Below are 25,634 nucleotides of genomic sequence, written 5' to 3' on the forward strand. Positions count from 1 at the left end.
TTAAAAGTGGAAGCAGATTTTATTTTTCATAATAAACATCCTGTGAACAGAGTCAAACATTGCGAATGGAAGAAATTAAAATGTCAATAGTTTTAATTGATGCATATTACATTCAATACCCATGGTGATGCTCCCACACCTACATACATAAACGTTCCTTGCTTTCTGAGGAGGAATGCAACAGACAGCTTGTAAATGCCGTACACTATCATATATTTACATATCAGCCTTTGCTCCTATACATGAAAAATCTTTAAATATGACACAGCAGAGTAGTAACATAGGATAGGTTGCATGACTGATTGTATGTACTTTCTTTGAAGCTTGTTTAAATGCATTTCCCTCCAAAAAATGGGCCAGGGTGGAGGCACCGTCATAAAAAGTGAGTCACACTTGAGACATGGTAGATTAAAAACTCAACTACACGCCTTCATTTATATTTCACAAGATAAAACTATTCCTTCAGCAGGGTTTTCTTTTAACAATGCAAAAAGGTACAAAAAGACATGTAAGGTAACCTAGAAAGAATAGAAATAAACGTAAAATGTGCTCAGTGCATTAAGACTTTCTGATATAACAAAAGAAACCAGGGACGTCCTGTTCCGTCTGTGATAAATAAATTCACATTGTTTACAGGCAGACAGTGACAGTTTGAAAACCAAAGTTCAGTGAGTAAACAAAGTTAAGCACACTGCGAGAGCTACAAAAATGTGTATGAAGACAAAACCGCATGTTTCTGCAACCTGAACCAAACATGAAAGACAAAAATGTCTTTCTAGAATCTTTACTCATCAAGCATAAAAGTTATCTATATATATATATATATATACACACACACATATATATGTATGTATGTATGTATGTATGTATGTATGTATGTATGTATAAAAATGCTTTTAGCTTCAGTGAGTCTTTTGGCAAATGCATTCATTCTGACAGATAAGTGAAAAGGATCCATGTACTTTTCTGTGCTAACGGTGTGTAGTATTATAGATAATGTCTGTGTGTTCTTGTCATATCATCCTACAATCAAACACAGGAGCACTTTTAACTCTTTATCAATAGACGGTTTTGTCTCCAATTCTCATCAGTTAACAAGTGGTTTGGCTGGACATTGGAAAATGCAAAGTGAATGACCCTCAGATTCTCATCGATTGAGACATGTATACAAAGGTAATCTTTAAAGTTATAATGGGGGTTTTTGTAAGTCTAATTGATATTCTGATTGAAATCTTCATGGAATACTAATCTATTTATCCACACACACACACACACACACATATATATATATACATGTATATACATATATACACACATATGTATATACATACATATATACATACTCACACACACATACATATACATACATATATATGCCTGTACATATGTGTGTATGTATATGCATATATATGCATTTACATGCACCTATTTTTACTCACTCACACACACGCACGCACATGTTTATAGATATATGGTTATGGCATCAATGTACCAGATGCCATCAATTTGATTCAGACACTGACCCTATTTGAAGGTTTGTTGATATTGTGAAGTTGCCAATCTCAATTGAATTAATATCATTCTAACTTAAATTATTGGAGTATTTTTGATCCTTGTACTTAATTTGACCGAAAAATCTTGTCTTTACTTTGTTTTATCTATTTGGTGCAAAATTTTTTGTATCGGGAGGACTGTAGTTTTATGTGTTATTGTGTCACCTTTTCATATCAGTTATTTGACTGTCTTAATGGCAGCATACTGTACATGTAGCTGCATGCACACTCAGTGCAAAGTCTGTTCTAGGATGTGAGGACAGTTCAGGTGCAACACGACATCTGAATACAGTAATTCAACACAGGAGTCCAAAACAAATACTCTTGAGGATAAAATAAATAAATATCAACAGGAACATCTGTGTGCTCTGTCAACTGAATGAGCATGCGCACTAGGAAGACGTCAGCAGGAGTCTGGGTGGAAATGACAGTTTGCTGTGAAATCAGACGAATGCCATCAATCAATTTTTTCCATTCGGACTCAAAGAAGAAGTGAGGCTAAACTGTTTCTGATGTTTGCATGGTTTCCTTGGCAAAAAAATCCAACCATAAATCTGTTCAATCCCAAAAATTCCGTCCTGGATTTTAGACATAACTGTGTGTTACCGAACCATCATGAAAATCCAGTCATATCACAAGGGTTTAAAAGGATGAGCTTCTTATCATTTCAGAACAACCAACAGTGTAAGTGTTGTATTGCATTTAAAGAAAAGCAGAAAGTCTTTTGCCACAAAGCATGAACTTATATGAGGAGACAGTCACCATTGAGTATCAGGCATTCACATCTTCAATGTGAAATAGAAACGTAGCTTTCCCACCTTGGCATGGTTTTCTTGCACTTTGCTCTCAAGAGTCAAAGGCAGACAGTGTTGATATATGTATTCATATAAATAACAAAATAGTACAGTATAAATATAAAGATTCTGTGTGTGTGTGTGTGTGTGTTTGTGTTATTGTGTGTGTGCACCTGTGTGTGCGCATGTGCGTGTGTGTCCATGTAAATGATGTACAAGAGTGTAGCACGAGAGTGTTTGTAGTGTGCGCTTATGAGCCAGTGTTTTGACAAGTTGGGCCATTAGAGGTGGGGCTTTCCGTCTCCCACCTCATTAAAGAGTGAAGTGTAAAACTCTGGCTCCAGTTGCTTGTTTCGATAACGTTGGACAATCTCAGTTATTCTCTGCTTCCGCCTCACATGTGGTGGGTTGTACGAGTCACTTTCCAAACGTTTCCGTCGGCACACGTTGATGATTGTTTGCCGCACTAGAAAACCTGGGAGGACAGAAGATATGTCACATGAGAGCCTCTCAAGAAAAAGAAGTGCAATTGCTTGGTAATTTATTTATGTCTATTATTCAATTTCGTGCTGTTTTAAGTTTTTTTTGCTGCTGACACATGTGATCTGAATGACGTCAGGTCGTACATGCAAAAGCTGCATGTCATTTATCTGTTGAAACATGTTGACAGACTCTTATGGCAGCATATTTTACAATGCACTTTAAATTTTTAATCACTGATCGATATTAAGATAGATTCATGTGAGGTGCTAGTGCTACCTAGTGCTCTGCGGCTGACCACCATGCCATCTACCAGGGGAATCACCATGCCAAATTTGCCAACAGCCCCATGCAGTCGGATCCTAAAGAGACCCGTCTTCAAAGGGTGGATGAAGATCAGAGGAACATCCTTCTCTAGTAACCCTGACCTGTGGCAGTAACAGGAAACACAGAGCAAGGATATGAAGGAAGGTAGGTAGGTATTTCTGTTATTGATCTGTTGTCAAGGATAATGATATAGTCATTTTGTAATACACATTAGATCATATCGCATGATTCTACTTTTCAATCTTTCTCAGAAAGACAATAAAATCTGTTACTATGGTAAGCTGACGTAATTAAAAAATAAGAATTTACAAATTTTTGCATTCATCAGCTCCACAGTTTCCACAGCTACGTTTTCCAAATTAGATTTCTGTACAGAGCAAGATGATAGTAACATATATTGATGACTCAGCTTTGACATGTTTGCTGACAGATCAGACAGCAATTATCTAAATCTTTAACTCGTAAGCAAGATGCCAACAGGAAGACTTGTAAGGCCCCTCAACTTTAAATCATCTGCAATGTGGCTGAGAAATACATCAATTTATCATTAGCACAGGGTGCTTGTCGTCAAGACCCATAGCACACAATATTATAAATCTCATGTCATTATCAATATAACACATATTGTCATAAAATCTTTTTTGTTCAAAAAACGTTGGCAAGAAAGCAACCAAAAACAAGCAAGAATATGACAGAGATGACCATGATATATACCAAAGTCACAACCAAGTGGTAAAAAAATAGAAATAAACAAATAGATAAACAGCGAACAAATAAATCGCTGATAAATTTCCCTCAGTGAACAAAACTACTGGTATGCTTCTAAAGGCAATAATTTAATTTTCTTGTTCTTCTCTCACACCTAAGCATTTAGGGATATATTTTGATGGGAGACAGACTGCTCTTCTCTTCCGTATTATTTAAATGTCAATAGCTTATATGTAGATTTTTCTTTAATCTAAATGATAATCTTTCATGGGACTTGGGAACTCAGAAAAAAAGTGAATGCTCTCATAAAATAAGTGGTTCCCAGAGAAGGTCAGCTCCCAGATGTGGCTCTGCTCATTTACTTGTTAACAGCCAGTTTTTAGTTTCAGCATTGTGGTCTGTGGCTTCAGTTCATCCACTTTATTTACGATAAAGTTCTAAGGAAGATAACTAGAGCCTTTAAATATTCACCACATTTGGAGAACATTTCACTAAATCTTCCTATAACCACTTTCACACTTCTCTCAACTGCCCCAGCTCTGCCACAGACCTTTTTCATTGTCTTCTTGAGCATGCTGCAGGTTTCACTTCATGTTTTGCAGCAATGTTTGTTTTGCACTCTTTGTTATGCCAGAGCTCATACTGTTCTGCAGAATTGTCTATTTGTACTCAGGACTTGTTTGCTTTTTCTTTTTGCATCTGAGCAAAAAAAAAGTATTCTCTACAAATGTATACTCTTCATAGTAGCAAAAAAAAATGTTTGTCAAATTGAAGTACCTGCAGGAAGTGCTGTTGCTCATGCTTGCCTCCAAACCTGTGCTGGTTTCAGCTAAGAGATCAGACAACGGGAAGTTTTCTAAAACCACACAAACACATACAGTCACATTTATGAACATCTCATTGTAGTTGTAAACTTCTGTGTTGTTCTTTTTAACAACCAATATTTACAGCTAAAGCTGTACTGGATTCAGTACCATGCAATATTTTAACTGAACAAAATAAAATCTTGGGACAATTCAACTGTAATCTATTGATTAGTTAGAAGATTAGAAGTTAGAAGATTCTTCCCAATGTTGATTTAGTATTAAAAAACAGATTGAATAAACACTGGTAATTATAGCACCTTGCTAAAACAAGGAAAATACACTTACATTAATTTCCTCTAAAATATAGTAATTTTATGCCTTAGGTACATAGTTTAACATTTCTGATCTGGCAAGACAGGGCAATCGAAAGAGATTTCCTACCAATATCGTCAAACCGCTCAACCCACACCACAAACACCTTGGTCTCAGGACCCAGTGGTGGGAAAGACTTTCCGGTTGAGGATCTCTTGCTCTTTACCAAAGGACTCAGCTTCAGAAATGAGAAGTATTAAATAAAATCCACAATAGTTTAGAATCGGTGTAAAGTAAGTTCAATCCGCACAAAACAGACTTTACCTTTTTGGCAGACTCCAGGTTTTCAGAATGATTCGGAAAGAGTTCTAGTGTGAGATTGGGCTGCTTGAGTAAACCAGGCACAAGGTCTGTGTTGGTGTCTGCCTCCATTGTGGAGTCACTGTGAACTGATGACTCCTCTGGGAATGGGAAGTGAATGTTACAAACACTGAAGTCTTTGGAATCTTAACCTTTTGAAATGCTATTTCAGGTTGTGAAAACTGACCAGAATTTTCTGTTAAAGATGGCACAACAAAGGCAATCTCAGTCAGTGCATCAGCGTAGTACAATACTTTCTTCTCCCCGTTAAACACCGAGCCCCCAGTGTCCTCAGGAGTAGCTGCTTCCTCTAAAGAATGAATTTTGAATTAGATACAGGTTCTTTTAACAAGAATATTGAAAATTACCTTGATGTTCACTTGTTTGGTGACAGTTGTATAGTAGACTTAGCACCTCACCTGTCTGTTGTAAATCACTGTCGGAGCATGAATTGAGGGACCAGCTGGTATCGAGGTGTCCTGTCCAACCTGGGTGGCGTCCCACATCCACAGGCCAGCCCAAGGACAGCAGAAACTCCAAAAAGTGGGGCTGGACACTGGCAGATGACTCCACATTCCTCAGGATCTGATTGGAAAAAAGAAGAACAACAGGTTATAATTTACAGAAATTGAAATGGACACTCAACTTCAGATTATTTCAAGCAGTAAGAATAGGTACACTCAATAAATTACATAGTGCTGAAGTTATTTCATCACCTCATGGCTGTTTTTTTGTCCAGCCCTCACATAGAAAATAAAGACAGTGTCGAAAGGTCGGCAGGGAAGCAGGTCAAGGTAGCTGATGTCATCAAAAAACCCTGGCAAAGACGACTCCAGGCCTATCAAATGAGGAGGTAGGCGACTGTTGTTGGGCTCCTATCAATGAAAAAAGAATAAACTTAAAAGTTCAGCAATCACAGAGCTATTTACAATTTAGGTCTTAGATTTGGCTATTTTTCATGCCATGTGCTGCTAATTGCCAAATATTTTCATACTGATTGGCAGAGTTATGTTTGTGAAACCCCACATTCATATAGAAAAATCAGCACTTACATATTGAATATAGCAGCCAGCCCTTGCACCATTAATTTGAAGATTTGTCAACATAATTTTATAAACAAGCAATGTGATACCAACCTTTAGTGCTTCCAAAGATAGAAACCCAAAGTGGGAGAGGAATAGGCGTGCTGTCTGAAACTCCTGTGAGGGGGGCGGGGGTTTACAGTCTGTCTGCGGGTCAGGGAAAGGCTTGGACTTCCAGATTTCCTCACTATGTCGCTCAAGGGAGTTCTCATACTCAGTCTGCTTAGTCATCATTATGCGCAGCTTGTCATGTTGAATTTCTAGCTGAAGAGAAAAATTTACCACAAAACTTTAAGCGTACAATATGGATGATTGCCTAATTTAAACAAACAATCCAATCAACGAGTAGTATCTTCCAAATGTCACCAATGTCTAGTTGTCATTTTAAAAAAATAACTACCGAATGTTAAGGAATTGTGTGGACAAATGTGTAGGTTTGAAAGCCAGTTTTCATTTGTTAGGATGACGACATTGTGGTTTGGCATTTTTACCATTAGTATCGGTGGTTTTGCAAGACTCCTGGATTAGATTATGAAAGGCAAAAAAAAAATCGTAAATCTGTATTTCACTCCAAACCAGGTTATAATACATTTTCCCTCCAATGGACACCCTGGTGATATGGCAGTGCTTGAACAACTCACATGAGGTAAATTACTCAGTAAATTTGTAGCTCTTGATTCATCTGGCCAGGCCATAGAATACACCTGAGTGTGCATGATAACAAATAGTATGGTTACTCAATGACTGCTTGGCTCTATCATAGCTTTGTTGTGGCACAAGGCCTTATTAGAATGGTTTCATCTGAACGTGATTAGAGTGGATTGAGGATTAGAGATTAATGGCATGGTTCAGGTTGAAAAGTTCTCACACCTCTTTGCTGACAATGTCATCCAGGTCCGGGATACTGACATCAGCTTTGACAAGAGGTATCTTGTCTACTTCTTCGGGAAAGGGTCTCTGTTTGACATTATACTTGATCCCTACATCATTGTTGGGAGTTGGGCGGCCTTCAGGAACAAACACCTGCTGTGGGAGGGGAGAGGTTGACAGACAGGGTGATGTAGTGAGTAGAAATTTGAGCTGCTATCTGAAATATTGTACTTTGGAATTTTTCAATATAGGATGTTGCAATATTATTATATAAATGCAGAGCGCACGCTCAAATGTACAGTTATTTATAGATGTACAGCCACTTGTACAAATGTACAGTTTATTTACTGATGTCAAAATCACTATTTTTCATTATATTTACTCTTCATTTTATTTTTATTATCATTTCATTTATTCTATCCAGTTTTTTATCTTATTTTTTCATCTTTTATTTTGCCTGTATTTATATATTTGTATTTAGATATTTATAGATGTTGTCTTAATTGATCTGCTTTTAGGTTGTTATGCTACCCCTTGTGCCCTCCAATTCCCCCCCTGGGCCAAATAATGTTCCTCTAATTTGATACAAAAATTTATTGTGAACTTGAAGACACGGAAAATGTTTGCGACTTCACTAATCAAATTTGAGGCATTTACAATTGTTTTACAAAATTCTGAGGGATGCCATGAATAAATTAATATTTTAGTAATCATTGAGGATGAATGTGAAATTGACACTTTATTAGTGAAAGAAAGAAAGAAGTACCTTAAAATCTAGACAGTATTTGAAACAACTTCTTCTCCTTTCGGCTTTTCCCTTCAGGGATTGCCACAGCAAATCAACCTTCTCCATCTAACCCTATTCTCTGTATCCTCCTCTCTCACACCAACTACCTTCATATCCTCTATCACTACATCCATATATCTTCCCCTTGGTCTACTTCAAGACCTCCTGCCTGGCAGCTCCGATTCCAGCATCCTTCTACCAATATATTCACTCTCCCTCCTCTGTACATGACCGAACCATCTCAGTCTGGCTTCTCTGACTTTCTCTTCAAAACATCTAACATGAGCCATCCCTCTGATAGACTCATTCCTGAACAGTATTTGGAAAAAACAACATTACCTAAAAGAACAACAAGAACTTACAGAAAAATTAAGGGAAAAAGGCAGAAAATTATAGAAATATTAGAAATGTTGATTTTAATTGGTAAAATCATGTACGTAAATATTTTCAGTTTATTCCAAATACTTGTTAAATGCTTCTGAATGCAGCAATGCATTTAAAACAGTAAAGAATCTCACCTGGAAAATTCCATACCTATGCTGATGTTGTCACCTATATTGATATGGAAGAATATGGTATCTGTATATTGTAATATTCATTTTTATTTTTCTCATGGCCCAATTGTCGTAAGTAACACAGAGGTGTTGTTACTGGAGCGAAAAAAAAAAAAACTGATGTTAGCAATCTACTAACAGATCTCACCCTCTGATTGGCCCGAGCCCCTCTGGGTTGGTGGAAGAGCTGCATGGTCCAGGCATGTCTGCCAGCAGTCCCCCTAATCAAAACAGTCACCGATGGACTGGGATCTGTGAAAACAGACAAGCTCTAATTTACAGAGAAAATGGATATCTCATTGTTCTTCCGAAATTAGTCTTTTCTCATCGAACTTAAAAGCATCAGGTCACAATTCACATACATTAATACCGATCAACGTTAACTGGGTAAAAAAGGAGAAAAAAAAAAAAAGAGCTACTGACTCTGCTCGTTTCCAAGAGGTTGTTCCAGCATGGCCAGAATGACCGAGTTGTCCAGGACAAAGTATCGGAAGTTGTTTGCTCCAGTGGCACTGAGACGGGCATAGCGAATCAAGGTATCTTCATTAAGCAGGCTACAAGTGGAGGCAGGCCCGCTGGGTGAAGGGAAAGCCCCTAAAACCTGCATAATACTGAGGATAATCATGGGAAAACAAACAGCAAAAAAACTTGAGAAACTGAAAGGGTACAATAGTACTACAATAGAACACCAAGACTACTGATATACTCACTGGAAAATAATACTTTGGGAGCAAAATAGAACAATTACGTCAAAAGTTGTAGATGGAAGTTCTCAGTCATCCAGGTCATGGTTAATTCTTGTCGAAATCTTTTTGTGGCAACTGAACTTAAAATTTGGTATCCACAAAAAGATTTTGACAAGATGTACATCAAAAGTTATTTTTCAAGTGAAATGTTCACTTTCCTGGGGTTAATAGAAATGCAATAGAAGTCTGGATGCATGGTTTGAAGTCATGAAAAACTCAAGACAGTTGATGAGCAGCAGTGGTGGCATTATCCCTAAATGTTCAACACACACATTGAGATGTATAAAAATCAAATTTGAATACCATCAAAACTCACCTCTCTACACCAAAATATGTTCCCCTAAATTTTCCTGAGTCAAGGGATTTTAAAACAATAATTCATAATGCTTTTTGATCACTTGTGATTCACAACCAAAACAATGAAACAAAACCACATGTAAGATAATTGAGCCACATATAATATGCCTTAAAAGGACTGCCACTATCTAAATCCAAAATTAACTGATGTGTTTTTCGTTTAGCATTTAAAGATATTACATCCTGAACACAGACTGTTTAAACCACTCTGCAGCCTAACTCATCAATAAAACCCAGGACCCTCACTGACAGTCTCGACCACCTCTCTATTCCACTACTTTTGCACTACTTTACACCACTTACTCATTGGCACCACCAATTAAACTTGTCTGTCAGTTTTTTTTTTAAATTTAAATGATTATTCCATGTTGTCCACGAAGCACTGACAAACCACAGAAAACTCATATTTGAAACCTGGCGAATAAAGACTCTGATGAGGCACATAAACAACCATTGAGATAAGTTCAAAAATTGACTAAATGCTGACTATTAGATGCAGGCCTAAATGATTGCGAGAAGTTGTGCGTAATTGCGCAACGATGGCACCTTATGAGCTACTAGAGGACACTGCCAAAAGGAGAATTTGGAGGGAGCATGTCTTTAGGGACCATGCTAACCTGCTGGCCCCGCATGACTGGTAGGAGTTGCACGATGCTAGTGCTCGTCCAAGACCTCATCACACTCAGGTTCCAAGCAACAGGAGTCTTTCAGTGAGAGCTGGCTAACAGGTCAGGCATCTCTCAAGTCATATCCAGGCCTTATCCTATAGCTACAGCAATCTGCTGATGTGCAGCAATGTTCTTCTTTTTATATTGACTTCAATGCCAGGCAACTTTTCTTTATTTCCACAACAGCACAATGAACCAATCCTGCTGTCCTTTACGTATGGCCTTGATCACCCTATCCCATTCAATATATTTTCCTTTGGTACCTATACCAGAGGAAATAAAATTGTGTCCTGGCTCCATGTGCAATACAAGTACAACGATTTCTTTTTCTTTGTTGATCTTTCTGGGGTATTTATCATTATTATTTTTACCAAAACTGAAAGCAAGCCATATATCTATATAATTTGCGTATTGTTTAATGGGAGGAGACAGGGCAGTCCAATTGGCACATACTGTTGTGCTTAATTCCAAGTCAGTTGGGATGTGTCAAGAAAAGGTGTGCAGGAACCGAGTATTCACGATTTCTGTGTATATGCGCTTTGTTTTAGGCATACACCATGTTTCAGTATAAAAGCTGTGAAATCATTTATACATGAGGCTCCAGGACTTCCACCATGCATACAACTGTTTGGCCAACGCAGCATTACAATGCTAACACAGGGGTGCATTGAGCCTCTGCTGGGTTAGGGGGATTTTAAATCATTTTGTTAATCCTTTCTCATTTCAGACCCTGTACTCAAATAAGACAACTATATGATTTTTGACTCTGTCTCATGTTTTACTGCTTATTGTTAAAATGATTAACTGTTCTGTCTCAAGGTGTCAATCTATATTGGTTACTGTTTCTTTTAAATTAGCCTTGGTATCGACATATACCAAAAAACAAAGTATAGGGTACACTTGAGCCCCACAATCTTTTATCAGTGTTACTGATATGAATATTTCAAACTTGAAGATGTCTCACCAGGACAATGTTGCCTCAGCAGCATCTTTCACCCTCATAGAGGCTGGATTGTGCTCCTTTTCCCCTTTATGTCGGACTTCCTGTTCCTGTCTGGACTTGCTGCCAGAGATTCCAAGCTCCACAATCTCCAATACTTCCATCAAACAATCCTTAGACCAAAACAAAAGTTTCCATTGGCTGACAGAATAGTATTTCCTCTAATATTCAGTAATGCATGAGAAATATAATTTAGTCATTAATTTTAGATTATATGCACCTTCTCATCCAACATGTCAGGGTGTTCTGTGAGCCACACACAGAGAAACTGGAAGGCTGCTACAATCATGGAGTGGAGGTCTCTGGACTGGAGAGGTGCAGGGCGGCTACACTGGTACACAATATATCCACATATAGAGCTGACAGCACGTTTACGATCTGCAGAGTCTACCCCCACCTTGACCTGGCCAAAACAAAAACAAACAGAATTTATAAGACATCATACACCGTACAATTTCATTTCATTCAGGTAAAATCGTTTTGAGGGCTTTTAATTTGTTTTGAGTATTGTGTAGCGGTAGAGAAAGCACTTGTGTAGAATGTGACTGCATTCACGCTACATACGAGCATTAGCCTGTCTGTTCAAAAAAGGTGTAATTGCTTCTCAATTATATTTTTGAAAGACGCATTACATTAAACTTTGGACTTATTTATTCAGCTAAAGCTCACCAACACGATTTACACCTCCCCCTAGCCAAAACACTGAATCAATGTCTGTGTTTTGTCGAGCTAATTTATACTAATGGGATCTTACAATTGATGTCGATGGTGTTAATGGTACCTTTGCTAATCCTGCCAGCAGCTCCAAGGCAGCAAGTGAAATGCTCATGTCTTGCCTCCACTGAGAGTTGAGCCTTTGAGTGACCAGGTGGATGCTGCGCACCAGCAGGCCTGCCGCCGTATCTGGAAGAGCTAGACCATATAACACCCCAAAATACCAAACACCGCAAAGAATAGAGCAAAACAGAATATGAGGATACAGGCAATACATGTGTGGTCAAGTTAGGGCTATAGTGTCTCGGAAGCCGTGTAAAAGGCAATTTTACAAACAGTACAAACATTTTACATTTTAAAACAGCACAGCACACAATGTTAACCAACATTTGAATTCATTCAGGATCTGACATTCTGAGGAGATAGGGCTGAGCAATGTTAACATACCTCATCACGTGACACTTGAAACAAATTGGAATAGAAGGTTTCAAAGACCAAATAGCATATGTAAATTAAAAAATAAATAAAGAAAATAAAAACAAATGAATAAATAGATCACAATTTTGGATCATGAGGTAATTAATGATGTGATAATGAAAATGAAGTTGATAATATAGTAAAACATTACAAAATAAAAAAGCTATCGTTTTGAGAATAAACAAAAATATCTATTTACATTAACTACAACTTCATATCTCGTGATAGCATCATATCCAAGGGCATTCAGTTGGTATGAATTTTCAAAATGCAAACCATGCTAAACGGCATTGGTGTACAAATTATGACCTCTATTTAGGACTGTGGAGTTAATTTATTGTTTGAACAACAGAATGCAACACAGCTGCCAACCTGTCCCACAGGAATAAAGTGGAACCCCTTTCCCATTTCTTCACAGACTAAGTAACAAAATTAAATGAAAATTAGTATGGCAAGTGCGTTAAGTACTTTTAGATTGAAACTACTACCTTGCACTTTTACGATTGTTATGTGTCACATAAATGTATGATTATTCATACATAATGACAGGAAAATGGACAAATTGAATAGAGGAGATATTCCAACCCAATTTCTAAGACTAGACCTGCCCTGATCAAGTTGCATTTTGACAGAATGTTTTCAGCTTACTTAAAAATCAAGTAAACATTGCTTGCAACAACATAAAGACAGTCGTGATATAAAATAGTATATGTTGTATAATATGTAGTTTGATTAAGACAGAATAAGAGAAGAATATTAATTAATTGTGGAAGCATTTAATCAGGACATTTTTTAAGCAAATATCTTGATTCTAACATAATCCAAACTGACATGAAAACATTTCTGGATTTCATGCCTCTTATATTGGAATTAATTTTTTTTGCATCACTCAGCCCTATCAAAGAAGGCACTGCTGAACTAATGAAATATATCATAAGCTGAGTCACAGTATCACATCAAAATCCTCAATATTACCTTCAAAGGCATTTTACCCAACGCCTCTTAACCCTGTATACCACTTTGGCCACATTAGCTACAAAAAGTGAACATGTTAACTTAATAAGTCCATAATTTTAAATTCAACCAGTATGCACTTGGTTGCGAAAGACAACTCCAAAGCTCAACGGTATTGATTCTTTGGGCATGGAAAAATGGCAGCAGCTTGTCGTACCGTAGTCTCGAAGTAAGGCCTGGGCAGGGCGCTCTGAGTCCGGGCTGGTGGCCTCTGTGCTGCCCCCACTGCTGAAACTAATCCCACTGTTTGTGCGGCTGTGACTCTGGCCCCTGGCTGACACATGGCTCCCATCAATACTCCCCTACAACCACCAAACACAACCATTAGGAGACACAGGACAAATGTCTAATTCTATCATCTTTAATTCTAATTAGTATAATAGATAAAAAATGCAATAAGCCTTACAGTTTCAGTCTGTGCACCAATGGACTCCAACAGTGCAGAATCTTGAACAATATTTAGCATTGCGCCTGTAGGGGAAATTGAGGGGGGAGGGGGGGATAAATAAAACAAGAGGAAGATTATATGAAATTAAACACTGCATAAAGGCTGAATGAATTAATACAGAGAATAAGGTGGATCCAGATGATACCCAGAATGAGCTGTGTGTTGGTGGGGTCTGTCTCTGTCTGCAGAGCACCTATGAGGACGTTGACAAGACGTAGCCTCAGGGACAGGAAAGACACAGGCTGGTCATGAGGCCATCCATCCTCCTCATTGAACTTTCCCTCTAATAGAACCTGAAACACAGCGCAAAGTTTAACAAACTTGTTTCTAACAAGAGGTGCTGCATTTCAGAAAAAAAACGTACAAATAGCACTGCTGTTACCTCTGATTTGATGTTGCCAAAGTGATGCGGCAATGGCAGCATGGCAAGTAAGATGTTGATGGATGCTCTCCTCAAATCAGTCGGATTAACATACATCTTGAATTTGGACAGCTCCCTAAAATAATAATAAAGCAAAAGTTTTTGCCCTCTTGAAATCTCATGTAAGACTGAATAAGACTACCTTTTGAATTTTCAATCAATGTGTACTATTTGTAAATAATATTGTTCGGAGGAATGGGAAAAAAAAAAAAAAATTTGAGGGCCATTTTGTTAGTGAATTGCTACAAATGTTCTGATTCAGTGCCTTATTTAGACCTGGCATAAACATCCAGCCATTCAGAGTTAGTCAAAGTTACATTTGGCCTCACTGATATAAAAGTGTGACTCTGGATGCATCCAGGACCCCACTGTAGGAACTCTGAACTCCACTGTATGACTGGAGGCAAAACTGCCTCCAATCATACAGTGGCCTCCAGCTCACAAAAGCAGTTTTTTTTCTAAACTTTCTTAAAGGGTGATAAATGAGTGGATATACTCATTCAAGTAGTAAATCATTTACAAGAAAATTCAAGTAGTAATCTCTCTATAAGGGATCATGCTTTTAAGTCTATGGAAATAAGCTCATACAGAGGTCAGAGTCTGTGACAAAATATCCTTTGTCCTTCAGGCTAGTAAGAATTATATGTAGCTACAGGAATGCTAAAAACAGAGTAACGTGCTACAACCTGGTAAAGTTGGAGAGAGAATATGGTGTCCAACTTAACTAATCAGACTGAGTTAATACACACTTGTGCTAGTATCATGTGAGGCAGTGATACAATAGTATTTTTTCCTGCGCTAATGCATTGGTCACTGAACAGTCTTATTGTTATCCTGTTGTTTATACAATCAATATACAACAGGTGCAGCTGCTAATAGTGTGTAAGAAACATTCATCACCGCTCGGTGCAAGTCTGTTCCAACAAACAGTTTCTGTACCCAATTGTTACACACCTGGTGTACATTGGCCTTTAGCTGGATGAACACTTTCAAGTGAGCAAGTAGAGAATACAAATTCTAAAATGAATGGACAAATATATCTGGACAAACTGGTCTGGTGTCATTTGCATGTGGGAAACCCTGAAGATAGCGCTCCACACACCTGTCTGGTACGATAGTCTCCAACGCTGCTATAAAGTAGGGTACAACTACATTGATGCCCTTCAGGTCAGTACAAAAGAGAGAGGAGGAGTTGAGAATGATAGAGGCCAAGACTGGTCTGCAGATGAAGTCCGAGATCTGAAGACCTTGAATCAGGACCATGTAAAATCTGTGGAAGCAGCACATTCGATTGATTAAAAATCAATTCAAAAAAAATAACAGATAGATGGATGGATAGATGGATACATAGAGATAAATAGAATGTCACTGTTTAACATTGCTGAATCTAAGTATGTTACCTGGAGAGGTAAACTGGGAGAATCTCCTCCCCAGTTTTCTTGCTACAGAAGATGCGGCAGAGCGTCCCGCAGGCCTCAGCTCGTCCTGCCTCGTAGCTCTCTGGGAACTCATTGGCGTCAAACATAGGGTTGGAAACCATTGAGTCAGTGGACATTTGAGAACCTTTCCTTTTGAGCTCCAGAGTTACTTGAGTGGCTATTGCTGTAGAAAGTGGGAAGAGACAGAGAATGAAAGGACACTGAATTGTATTGTCTTTGTAAGTATTCATGCGCGTGTGAGAAACAGGCAAACATAGATATGTACTTACTATATGATCACAACAAAAAGTAACAATTCATTTTAAACAAAAACACCAGGAAGCAAACATTTATCTGCAATCACAAGATAGTACACAGACTTCAATGACAGCAAACACACGCACATCATTTTAAAGCATTCAAAAAAGGGAATCCTGACACAAAGAGCTTGCAATTACATCTCTACCTACAATGGGTTTGAGCATGAAATGTTAATTTGAGTAAAAACGCATAATTTTTCTACTGCAAGGCCACAAGCAAAATCCCTGTGTCAGCTCCCTCACTGTTGCAATTACAGTATATGACTGTCACTGAAGGTACAGGACATTCACGTCATGCATTGAAGAACCAAACCAATCAAATTGGAACATAAGTGAACTGACAATACAAGAGGAAATTATATGAAACAAAACAGTAATGCTGAACTTGAGAGGATCTGAAGCTAAATAATAAGGATTAGTGTGACCTAAAGGATAAGAAAATGAGAACTTAAAACAAGATGGCGTTGTCACAAACTGGCAACGTTATGGTCGATACAAGTGGTCAGTTGGTGAAACCCATTCCATCACCTTTAAAAAGACGCTGAGAGAACGCTGATGATCTTTTCAATGACAAGGAGTGGGGAACAAAAAACAATGGCAGAAATGGCGATGATCATGATCAACTCAACGCAAAAGCAGGAAGATTGGTCAAGAAACTAAAATCAAGTGAGGAAAAAAAAGCTGCCATTCCTACTTACAAGATTTATAAGAAAGGAGAATTTGGATAAAAGAGGCTGCAAGATAACAGAAATAGTGGAGAGACACAAAATCAAAGCAGATCCGATATTTTGGGATCAATTCATATCAGGCATGAATTGTATGATTTTTTCTCCTCTACAAATGACCTTTGACCCACCACAACTCATTGATATTAATCAGACATGGTAGACACGTGCAGGACAATATACAAAATAAGGGGGGAAAAATAAATGGGGAGCCAATGATATGACAAATTTCAAATACCAAGCAGTCAGTAACTGCTTCAGTGTTTTAAAAATATATGAACCCTTAGCATGACTATACTCTGTAGTTTGTGCAAGGTTAAAATAATAAGTCATTAGAATACGATGACAATATCATACCAGGCCACTTCTAACCAATCCCTCCGCACAAAGAGTTTCATAGTCAATGGTGAAAAAGGAAAGGAAGATCTCAACAACATAGCGTCAAAAACAAGAGACACCAAAAACACAGAAAACTCCACAAAAAAACACAAACTAATGAACAGCAACCAAACACCCTCCTGCTCATGCAGAAATCAAAAGGTACTAGCTTGTCCTGCTTCTTACCAGTCATGCTGGGGTCTCGGCTGAGGCCACTATGGAGCTTACAGTGGACCAATGCAGCGTCAAAAAGCCACTGACCAAACAGGTTAAGGATGCTGTTGACTTTGGGTCTTGCTGGAGCAGGAAGAGGCCGTGACTCCCAACTACTCTGGTTGGGGCTTGACAGCAGGGTTGGAGAGGATGAAGTTTGCTGCTGCTGTTGCTGCTGCTGCTGCTGTTGCTGCTGGGATGCTTTTGTTGGTTGACTGCCACTCCCCTGCATGGTGGAAGACAAGAGATCAGAATTAGCAATTGACATGACAACTGTCACATGATGGAAGCATGTTTTATTGTGTGAATGACATGATCTAACAGGATGTCTGATTCTAAATCACACAAGGGTCTAATAGTGTTGGATGCTGCTGCTGCCGATACACTTATTTGAAAATAATGAATCGAAATATAAATGTGATAGTGAAGTACAATCTGTAATAAGAAACTCTACCAGATTTAATTCAAAGTCAGAAAGTTATCAGCCAAATGACAGGTTGCTGCCAAACTGTATGTGCTGCTGGCTAAAAAAAAACAAAACAAATACAGTAGACCTCAATGGACCTAGATAGACAGAAACTTTCCATTCAGACCAAATGTTTTCATTAAATCAGTTTTGGTACTTAAAGGATCAACAACTGCATCCCCAGTTAAATTCATTATATTTATTCATCTTACTTTACTCGAGCTTTTTGCCCCTTGGAATAAAAAGAGGGCAATCAACAGAGCTGGTTTTTAGATAAAAATGAAACCCTTCAAACTGTTCAACTTACAGTTGAACTTTTGCTCGTGGTTTTGGTGACCACTGCATGTCGCTGTTTGCGGCTGTGAGGGGGAGTTGTGTTGGTGATTGAGGGGGGTGGAGACATGCTCATTCGGTTGACTGGGGTTGGAGGGGCGCTTTCTGCTCTGGGACGGGATATGCCTGACGAGACAGAGATAGAATAAGTTTTGTACCACAATTTCGGCTTCTTCATTCGAAGGGAGGGGGAAAAGCAACATAACAGAAAATGTTATTCACCGTTTGATACAACTTCCTTTGGTTAAATATAATCATTTATAAGTTATTTCAAATTTCCAAATATTATTTGAAAAATTAATAGACTTCAAGGTGAGTTGATTGTATGAAATATTCATCAGAAATGTACACATGCAAGATAGAGGTAATATACATGAAATCACAGATGATTTATATCCATCCATCCTGATTAAATCCTCACACCCACAGGAGAGGTCTTAATAATGTTGGTCAGCCTCAATAAAAGGTAGGGGGTGCACCATATGGCAATGGCAAAATTATTCCCCCAAGATGTGTTAATGTCATCACCACCAATAAAAAGACCACCTCATCATATGCCCATTTTATTATATAAAATGCCAGCTGATGTCTGTACCATGAGAGAGCAGCACTGGACAAAAAGAGAACACCCTTTCCCGTACATCTCTCTTTTCAACAGAGACACCTATAGCATGAAAAGAAAAATACACACTGACATGTCTCCTTTCACATGTTTTAACAGGTATGAATGACTGGCATCTTCCAGCCTGGTTTTACCCCTGGAGGCTGAATAACTGAAAAAGAGTATATGCATTACAAAATGTCTCACTGCTGCCAATTATTCGGAGCATTTTTGCAGACTTCTGATTATCACCAGTCACTTCTGTTTGTGAACTAAGAAGTTAGCAGCAATATTCACATGGTCTGTGGTATATTTCCAAATCAAACAAACACATGGTTAGATGTAGGAAGCATAACACATCACTTCCTTCAAATGTCTCTTTGAAATAGCTGTTTAGGCTGAAACATAGCTCTTACCTAAAAAGGCGTCCACTAGGCAACTGACCCCTCTCATGGCCCTAAAGAAAATCTGTGGTAGTTGTTTCAAACAAGGATGGAGGACCACTTCTTGAGGGATGCCACTGGAGTTGAGAAACTGTTCCTGAAACTTTGGAGTGGTGCTCACTATTGCAGGGTTACTCAGGTCCACTGGATTGCTACAAACAAGAATACAGGTAAAACCTAACTCATCAAAGTTCCAATATTCGATCTTATAATAATTATATCTGAAGGACAAAAGATGAGAATTTGATAAAAGCAAATAGATCTTTTTACATAATCAGTACAACAATTATACTAGATCTTGAGCATCTTGCAGCAATTTTATATTTGGATTAATTAAGGGAGAATTCTGTTATTGATACGCATGGATAAACGCTAAGGTCCTGTTACTTATGAACTGGAGAGGCAAGCAACCTCCACTGTAGAGAATGAGAAAAGTAAGAAATAAAGAGGGTACTTGTTAAAACTGATAATAGGATGCTGGCTCAACTGGCACAGCCATATTATTTCTTTTAAATTCAGTGTCTAAATTCAAACATATGATATCACTGGTATGAGATGATCGGAAAATAACGTGGTTCCATTCTTCTGCAATTTTTCTATTCTAACACACCCACTGACGAGAAGATCTCTTACATATTTACGCTTCAGAACACATTGAACTTGAGGGTTTATCGCACCTGAGCATGTGAAGAAAGCGATACCATGTCTGTGCCACACAGTCATTGTCCATCTCTAAAGGAATCAGATTGGCATCTTCATCAGGAACTTTAAAAGGTGGGAAGGACGGTCCATGACTGAAGCGTAGAAGTCTGGATTAAAGAAGAAAGATTGTGCAAATTATAACAGCACAAAACTGCAGAAAGACCCTCATCAAATTAGTGTTGGGCAATGCAGAGGTCAGCTCAATAAGGCAATGTCAGTTCTGTTTTCTCAATTAAACTGTTTGTCATTGTATTGAGGACAAACACAATTTATTACCTTGTCTATCTGGTATTTAATATACCAAACTTCAACGTAAGTTAAAGTGTCACCATTAAATAACTGGTTTGGGAAAATGATGATACTAATTTCAGACAACCTGGACAACATCAAATTTCTCTCCTAGCACAGGACATATAACACATTTTTCAAATTACTTAAACTTTATGGTTCTATCATTGCTTCTCACGTGTTAACAAAGCTCTTTTTCAGTGAAAAGCTATTAGCTATTCCCTGAAGTATTGAATAAAAAAACAATAATATGATAATAATAATAATAATAAAAACAACACTGTGTTCTTTACCTGGAGGTCAGAGCGCAGGCTACTCTGCTCCACTGTTCTACAACAGGAGGGTGATGTCGCCAGTTGGCCAGCATCTCCCTTGCTGTCTTCCAGTACGGTGGCGTCGGAAAGCAGCGAGCACATGCCAGCAGCCACACCTCAAAAAGCACCGCCATCAGTTTCTCTGCCAGTTTCTCTGCCACGCCAACTATAAAACAAAGAAACATTGGGCCATTCTTGTTTTTACCAATTATTATGAATAACTTCATAAAGAGAGGTAGCGGAAAATGCAAGGATCACCTCCAACTGTGGGTGGGGCAAGCAATGTGTCGTTGATGTGAAGGAGGAAGAGCAGCAGCACCTCCCAAGTTTCTCGCACCATGGAAACAGATTCTCGAGCCAGTTTCTGAACTGCAGTCAGAACCTGCTGGCAAAGTCTGATGTGATTCAGACTGTGTTGTTCTGGTCTGTGTTTGGAGTGAGAGGACAGGGAAGGAATGACAGGGAGAGGCCATGTTACAAGAACTGACATCAAAGATAATAGAATTACCGCTCTAATAACTACTTTATAGCAATGCATCAAATTTTACAGCAAACCATCACCCAATCCACAGCTCTTTCACTCCAGCCAGCTTCAGATATTAATCTATCTGTTCAGCACAAACAACAACTCTCTATGCCTTTTCAAGTATTGTTCCAAGGTGCAGCAGGTGGCTATTTTCACTGAAAATATCTTCATGCCTCACATCCACCACCCCATCAGCACCAAATGGACGCCCCTCACAGTTTGCAACCACAGCTTAGTTGTGTAGGCAAATAATGTTTGAATTTTGTGTTCGTATTGAATAAAAAATGTTAAAGGCTGCATCCTGTCTTTAACATTGTATCAAGTTTTATGAACAATTTGTTGTCACTGTTCCTAACTGCTCCAAATTGTTACTGCAATTTTAGGAAGTCTTTACAGATACATATATATTTATGTATAGAAATCAGTGTGTGTGTGTGTGTGTGTGTGTACACATTAACAGGAGTGTATGCAATACTAAAAATAAGAGTCAAAGAGTGTCATCTGTGACATACCTTGGAACAAAGACATTGTAGAGGTGCTTGAGGATGGTCTGCACATACATATTGGGTTCCTTGACCACAGGCTGTGGCATTGAGTCCCTGGGCGACACAAGGGCCATCATCCAATCTGTATAAACATCCACACACAGTTTGACTGTGTCCCCCTCCAGAGGAAGGGTAAGGCCATAACATAGCACCTCCATGGTCCACTTTACCTAGGAGCCAAAACAAAGTAGAAGTGATTTTATGCAATCAGACATGGCCAATCATTGACAATCTTCAAGCAAATCTTATCACGCATCAAATTTGAATATGCAATTTGTATGCTAATCATCTAATATTATGTGTCAAGTTCAAATTCAATGTTCATTGCAGTGTCCTTCTGTAATCCTGCTTTGAACCACAGTTTGAACAAGTTCCTGCGATCAATTCAATATCATACCATGGGTGGTTAAAGGAACAAAAATGATGACTTTCTTTTAATACAGAACTGATATTCAAAAAACAGAGAAGTGAAAAAACACTGGGTGTTTCTCATTTTCTTGTACATTATCCAGTACTAAATATAGTTAGATGCTCCCCACTGCACAAGCAGCTGCAGAAATCAACATTACCCTTTGCAGTTCCTCAAATGTTTGAAAGCTGAGTTCAAACCTGAATGGGATGTGAAACTCAAGCAACAGCAATACTTGAAATGTAAGTGCCTGAATGATATACTGACTGATACTGTATATTCCTGGATTGTTTTGTATCTCACCACAGCTCCAATCTCGACATGGCTTTCTGCAATATCATACACTTAAGTTGAAGCTGCTGAGCTGCTTTGTTTGGTCACAACAGAGTGTGATGACAGATGTGTCCGCATTAATATTATTCCCTGTGCTCTAAGATACAGTTGTTTCCAGAGAGAACTCAGAAGTAAAAATGTATCAACTAAAAATAATAAACACCACTGATTTAGTCACACAACATACAAGAGAGCTGACCCAACACCCACATGGTAGATACACACACCAAAATTAACAAAGGATCTGTCTAATTCTTGGTCCTCAAATTCAAATCTGAACATCCCCATTAAAACACATTAGTATTATTGATCAGAGAATATACAGTATGTGTCTCAGAGGCATCATAACAGCATCTACTAGGTATTTGCGGGGTACATAAAAATTTCGATTAGTCTGATGATTCAGTTACCTGGCGACAAAGCCAATTTCAGTGGTAGGGAAATGTGCTCTTCAGCAGTCGATTTTTCAATTGAGTACTGAAAGATACACTGAGTAATTTTTTTTGTATGCATATGTCTTATATTTTTTAATATTTTTTTTTACATTTAAGTGGTGTGCATTTAGATCACATAATGCAAGTTAGACTACCAGGGACCTCGGTCTTTCTAGAAATTATTTTTCAGGAAATTGTTAGCACCAATCTCAATGAAAGACAAACATTAATAAAAAGTTCCTTTTTCTAATGTAATACGACTCTAGCCTTAAAGTAATTTCTACCAGTATTTTATGATGTTTTTCAGGCTATCTTGACTAAAATCCTGTGAACTTGCATGTACTTTATAAAAATTGATAGTTATATACATTCATATATATATATATATATATATAGTTAGTTTCTATAATATATCTGCTATATTGTTTCTAATATTATCTTAGATAATAAAAACATTGACATTTCGGTCAATTTTCAGGTGATTTTGAAAAAAGTTATAAATTTCTCATGATAATCTTCATTGTTAATCAATTTCATTGTTATGACTTGGAAGTTGAATACACAGATCATCCTAAAAATATAAGCCTGTCTACTGCCATTTGAAATAAAACTTTTCAATAAGATTTTACATAGTGCTTTTCCAAATGACTGCATGGCATGTCATTGCACTTAGATTTACACTATGAAGAATGCTCTCTTGATGCAGAAGGAATGCTTTGAATGCAACAGAACTATAGATACTACAAAATCATCAAGAAATACATGGGTATACCTGTATTTGTCGCATTTCAACCACAATAATGATATGTTGCTTCATATGAGAAGAACAAGCTTTTTCTCTTTGCCTACCCTCACCATTGTGTGAACTATGTTATGGGCACAGTAGCATATTAAAATGTATTTTTACTTGCATTTTTCAGGGGGAAAAAGAAGCACTGTAAGATCAAACAGAAGTCTGACACCTAAATGTCTCCCCAGTTGGTTTTTGACATAACATGTTTAAAGGACAACAAAACAATGCAGCATACAATGAGTTCTTGGAATTAATCTTAAATTAATTTGATAATGTGTGGAGGAAAACATGTCTGGGAACAAGTTTTGATGATTAAAACCTTGGGGAAGAACCCACCACATTCTCAACAAAGGTATGACCATTTGCACCATGTTTGTCAGGAACCTTCTCACCTCCTTGTCAGTCTTAAGGATGTTCTCTGTTGCTACAGGGCTCACAGCAGTGCCCAGAGGCCTGACAACTGCATTTGCCACCTCTGTTCCAACAGTAGTAGGATAGGTATGCAGAACACTGAGATGGCCCTGGTCACTCTGCACCACCAGCTGCAGCGAGCGCCACTCGGAGTACATGCTGCCGATGTCTTCAGTACTCTACTCGCACCTCCTGCCTCCACCTGCAGACAAATATAAGGAATTTGTGGAAACATAAAAAGAAAGCATTAAAATAACTCTTGAAACGAACTCCCCAAACCTGTTTTGTTATCTGGTGTGAGTTGAAAACTTCTGCCCAGTCTGGTGCCTGACAAACTTCCTATTCTGAACTTTTCATGTGTATTGTCACGTGTTACAACTCACAATGTGACTTGTTCTGTTCAATCTTACCCCAATTAAGTAAGAACATAATGCGTAACAACATGAAATCACGGTGACCGACTGATTTATAGCTTACCGTTGTACAGATATACGATCACATTGAATGTACAGAAAGCAAAACAAAAGGTGCAAGGAGTCTGAGACTGTAATAATTGATGACAGTAAAGAAAGCTACATTTGACATCCAGTAAGTCTGCAATTTGTTATTACTGACATTGGATAATGTTCTCCACGACGCGAAAACACTGAGCAATTATAATAACGTTGCATCAATTATATTTACGTTAAACTTCACTTAATAAATGTCTCTTATCTTTAAACTAAAGGGAACTAAGGAGCACACAAAGTTACCTTTTGTGTGTTGGCCCCGCAGTTGGGAAAGTGCCGAAGAAGCACAACCAGGAAAAGGTTTCGAAAATGATTAGCTTTCTGATGTTAGCTAGCCCTAACAACAAACCACATGACATGGGTTGAGGTTTACTGATGCATCCTATCTGTGCCCGTCTAATGTTTATCCGCGTCGGACAACTAGGTGGGGTCAGTCATGACTGGCCACACCGTGCACTAACTTATCTGTCACCTCAAACTACACTGTACTTGATCCGATGTCGCTAACTAGCTTAGCTAATGCTCGCTTAGGTAGCCCCTTCGTTGACATTAACTGAACTGGCTGTCATTTATGCTAGCTACCTAACTTTGACAACGTTTGTTCACTACCATAGAAATAGTAACGTATTTGTTTACCATTTACCTGGACCAACGGGAAATGTTGTCATAACAGACCTCTTGAAATCGTAATTTGTGCCTTTTGTAGCTCGGGCTAGACCATAGCAGCCTCCATCTTCGCAATGTCAGGGCTTGAATATTGCAGCTTGACGGGCTAACGGCAAACAGTGCTGCAAATTAACGCCCCCTGTTGATATATATCGTAATTACAATTGTACTGATGCTGCATTCAGGTGCATTATGTTTCATTGAAGCTCGAATCGGAAGGACCTTTACTTTTTACTGGATAGTGTTGGCCTGTATAAAGGATTATACAGGGTTTTCTTCCTTTGCTGAAACCAAGTTTGTTTTTTAATGTTAAAAGTTAAAGGATCAAG

At 38.2% G+C, this 25,634-nt stretch overlaps 1 protein-coding gene across 11 annotated transcripts; it reads right to left on the minus strand.

The window, feature by feature from the left end:
• Positions 1-25,398, minus strand: LOC147227322 (ral GTPase-activating protein subunit beta-like). Of its 11 annotated transcripts, none has more exons than XM_086159443.1 (32): positions 25,315-25,398; positions 24,112-24,332; positions 21,718-21,920; positions 20,938-21,104; positions 20,659-20,845; positions 20,053-20,184; positions 19,349-19,527; positions 18,927-18,995; positions 18,306-18,457; positions 17,506-17,758; positions 15,879-16,080; positions 15,581-15,748; positions 14,440-14,554; positions 14,203-14,350; positions 14,016-14,080; positions 13,767-13,911; positions 12,186-12,316; positions 11,625-11,807; positions 11,369-11,517; positions 9,057-9,244; positions 8,782-8,885; positions 7,293-7,448; positions 7,064-7,126; positions 6,477-6,686; positions 6,057-6,215; positions 5,760-5,925; positions 5,528-5,650; positions 5,305-5,441; positions 5,110-5,218; positions 4,640-4,718; positions 3,107-3,255; positions 1-2,822 (listed from the first exon to the last, which is right to left on the minus strand). In XM_086159443.1, exons 2-32 carry the CDS (start codon positions 24,286-24,288, stop codon positions 2,629-2,631), a joined length of 4,662 nt encoding a protein of 1,553 aa, XP_086015569.1. In that variant the 5' UTR covers positions 24,289-24,332; positions 25,315-25,398; the 3' UTR covers positions 1-2,628. The 11 variants fall into 11 exon arrangements, with proteins under 11 accessions (XP_086015569.1, XP_086015571.1, XP_086015570.1 ...); XM_086159445.1 differs by having other exon boundaries at positions 12,186-12,307; positions 25,283-25,393; XM_086159444.1 differs by having other exon boundaries at positions 7,293-7,445; positions 25,283-25,393.
• Positions 25,399-25,634: the final 236 nt, after the last annotated feature.

This window comes from Fistularia commersonii, chromosome 14 (assembly GCF_037954325.1).
Source record: "Fistularia commersonii isolate RoL2024-O1a breed Wild chromosome 14, RoL_Fcom_v1.0, whole genome shotgun sequence".
Taxonomy (NCBI): Eukaryota; Metazoa; Chordata; class Actinopteri; order Syngnathiformes; family Fistulariidae; genus Fistularia; species Fistularia commersonii.

What these genes read in the sequence shown, in the direction of transcription:
- LOC147227322 (XM_086159443.1), bottom strand. Translation starts at nt 24,288, where the DNA reads ATGTACTCCGAGTGGCGCTCGCTGCAGCTGGTGGTGCAGAGTGACCAG. An exon ending in ACCTGGAGTCTGCCAAAAAG is followed by an intron (nt 5,219 to 5,304) that starts GTAAAGTCTGTT and finishes TCATTTCTGAAG; the next exon opens with CTGAGTCCTTTGGTAAAGAG. An exon ending in GGTCAGCCGCAGAGCACTAG is followed by an intron (nt 2,823 to 3,106) that starts GTAGCACTAGCA and finishes CTGTCCTCCCAG; the next exon opens with GTTTTCTAGTGCGGCAAACA.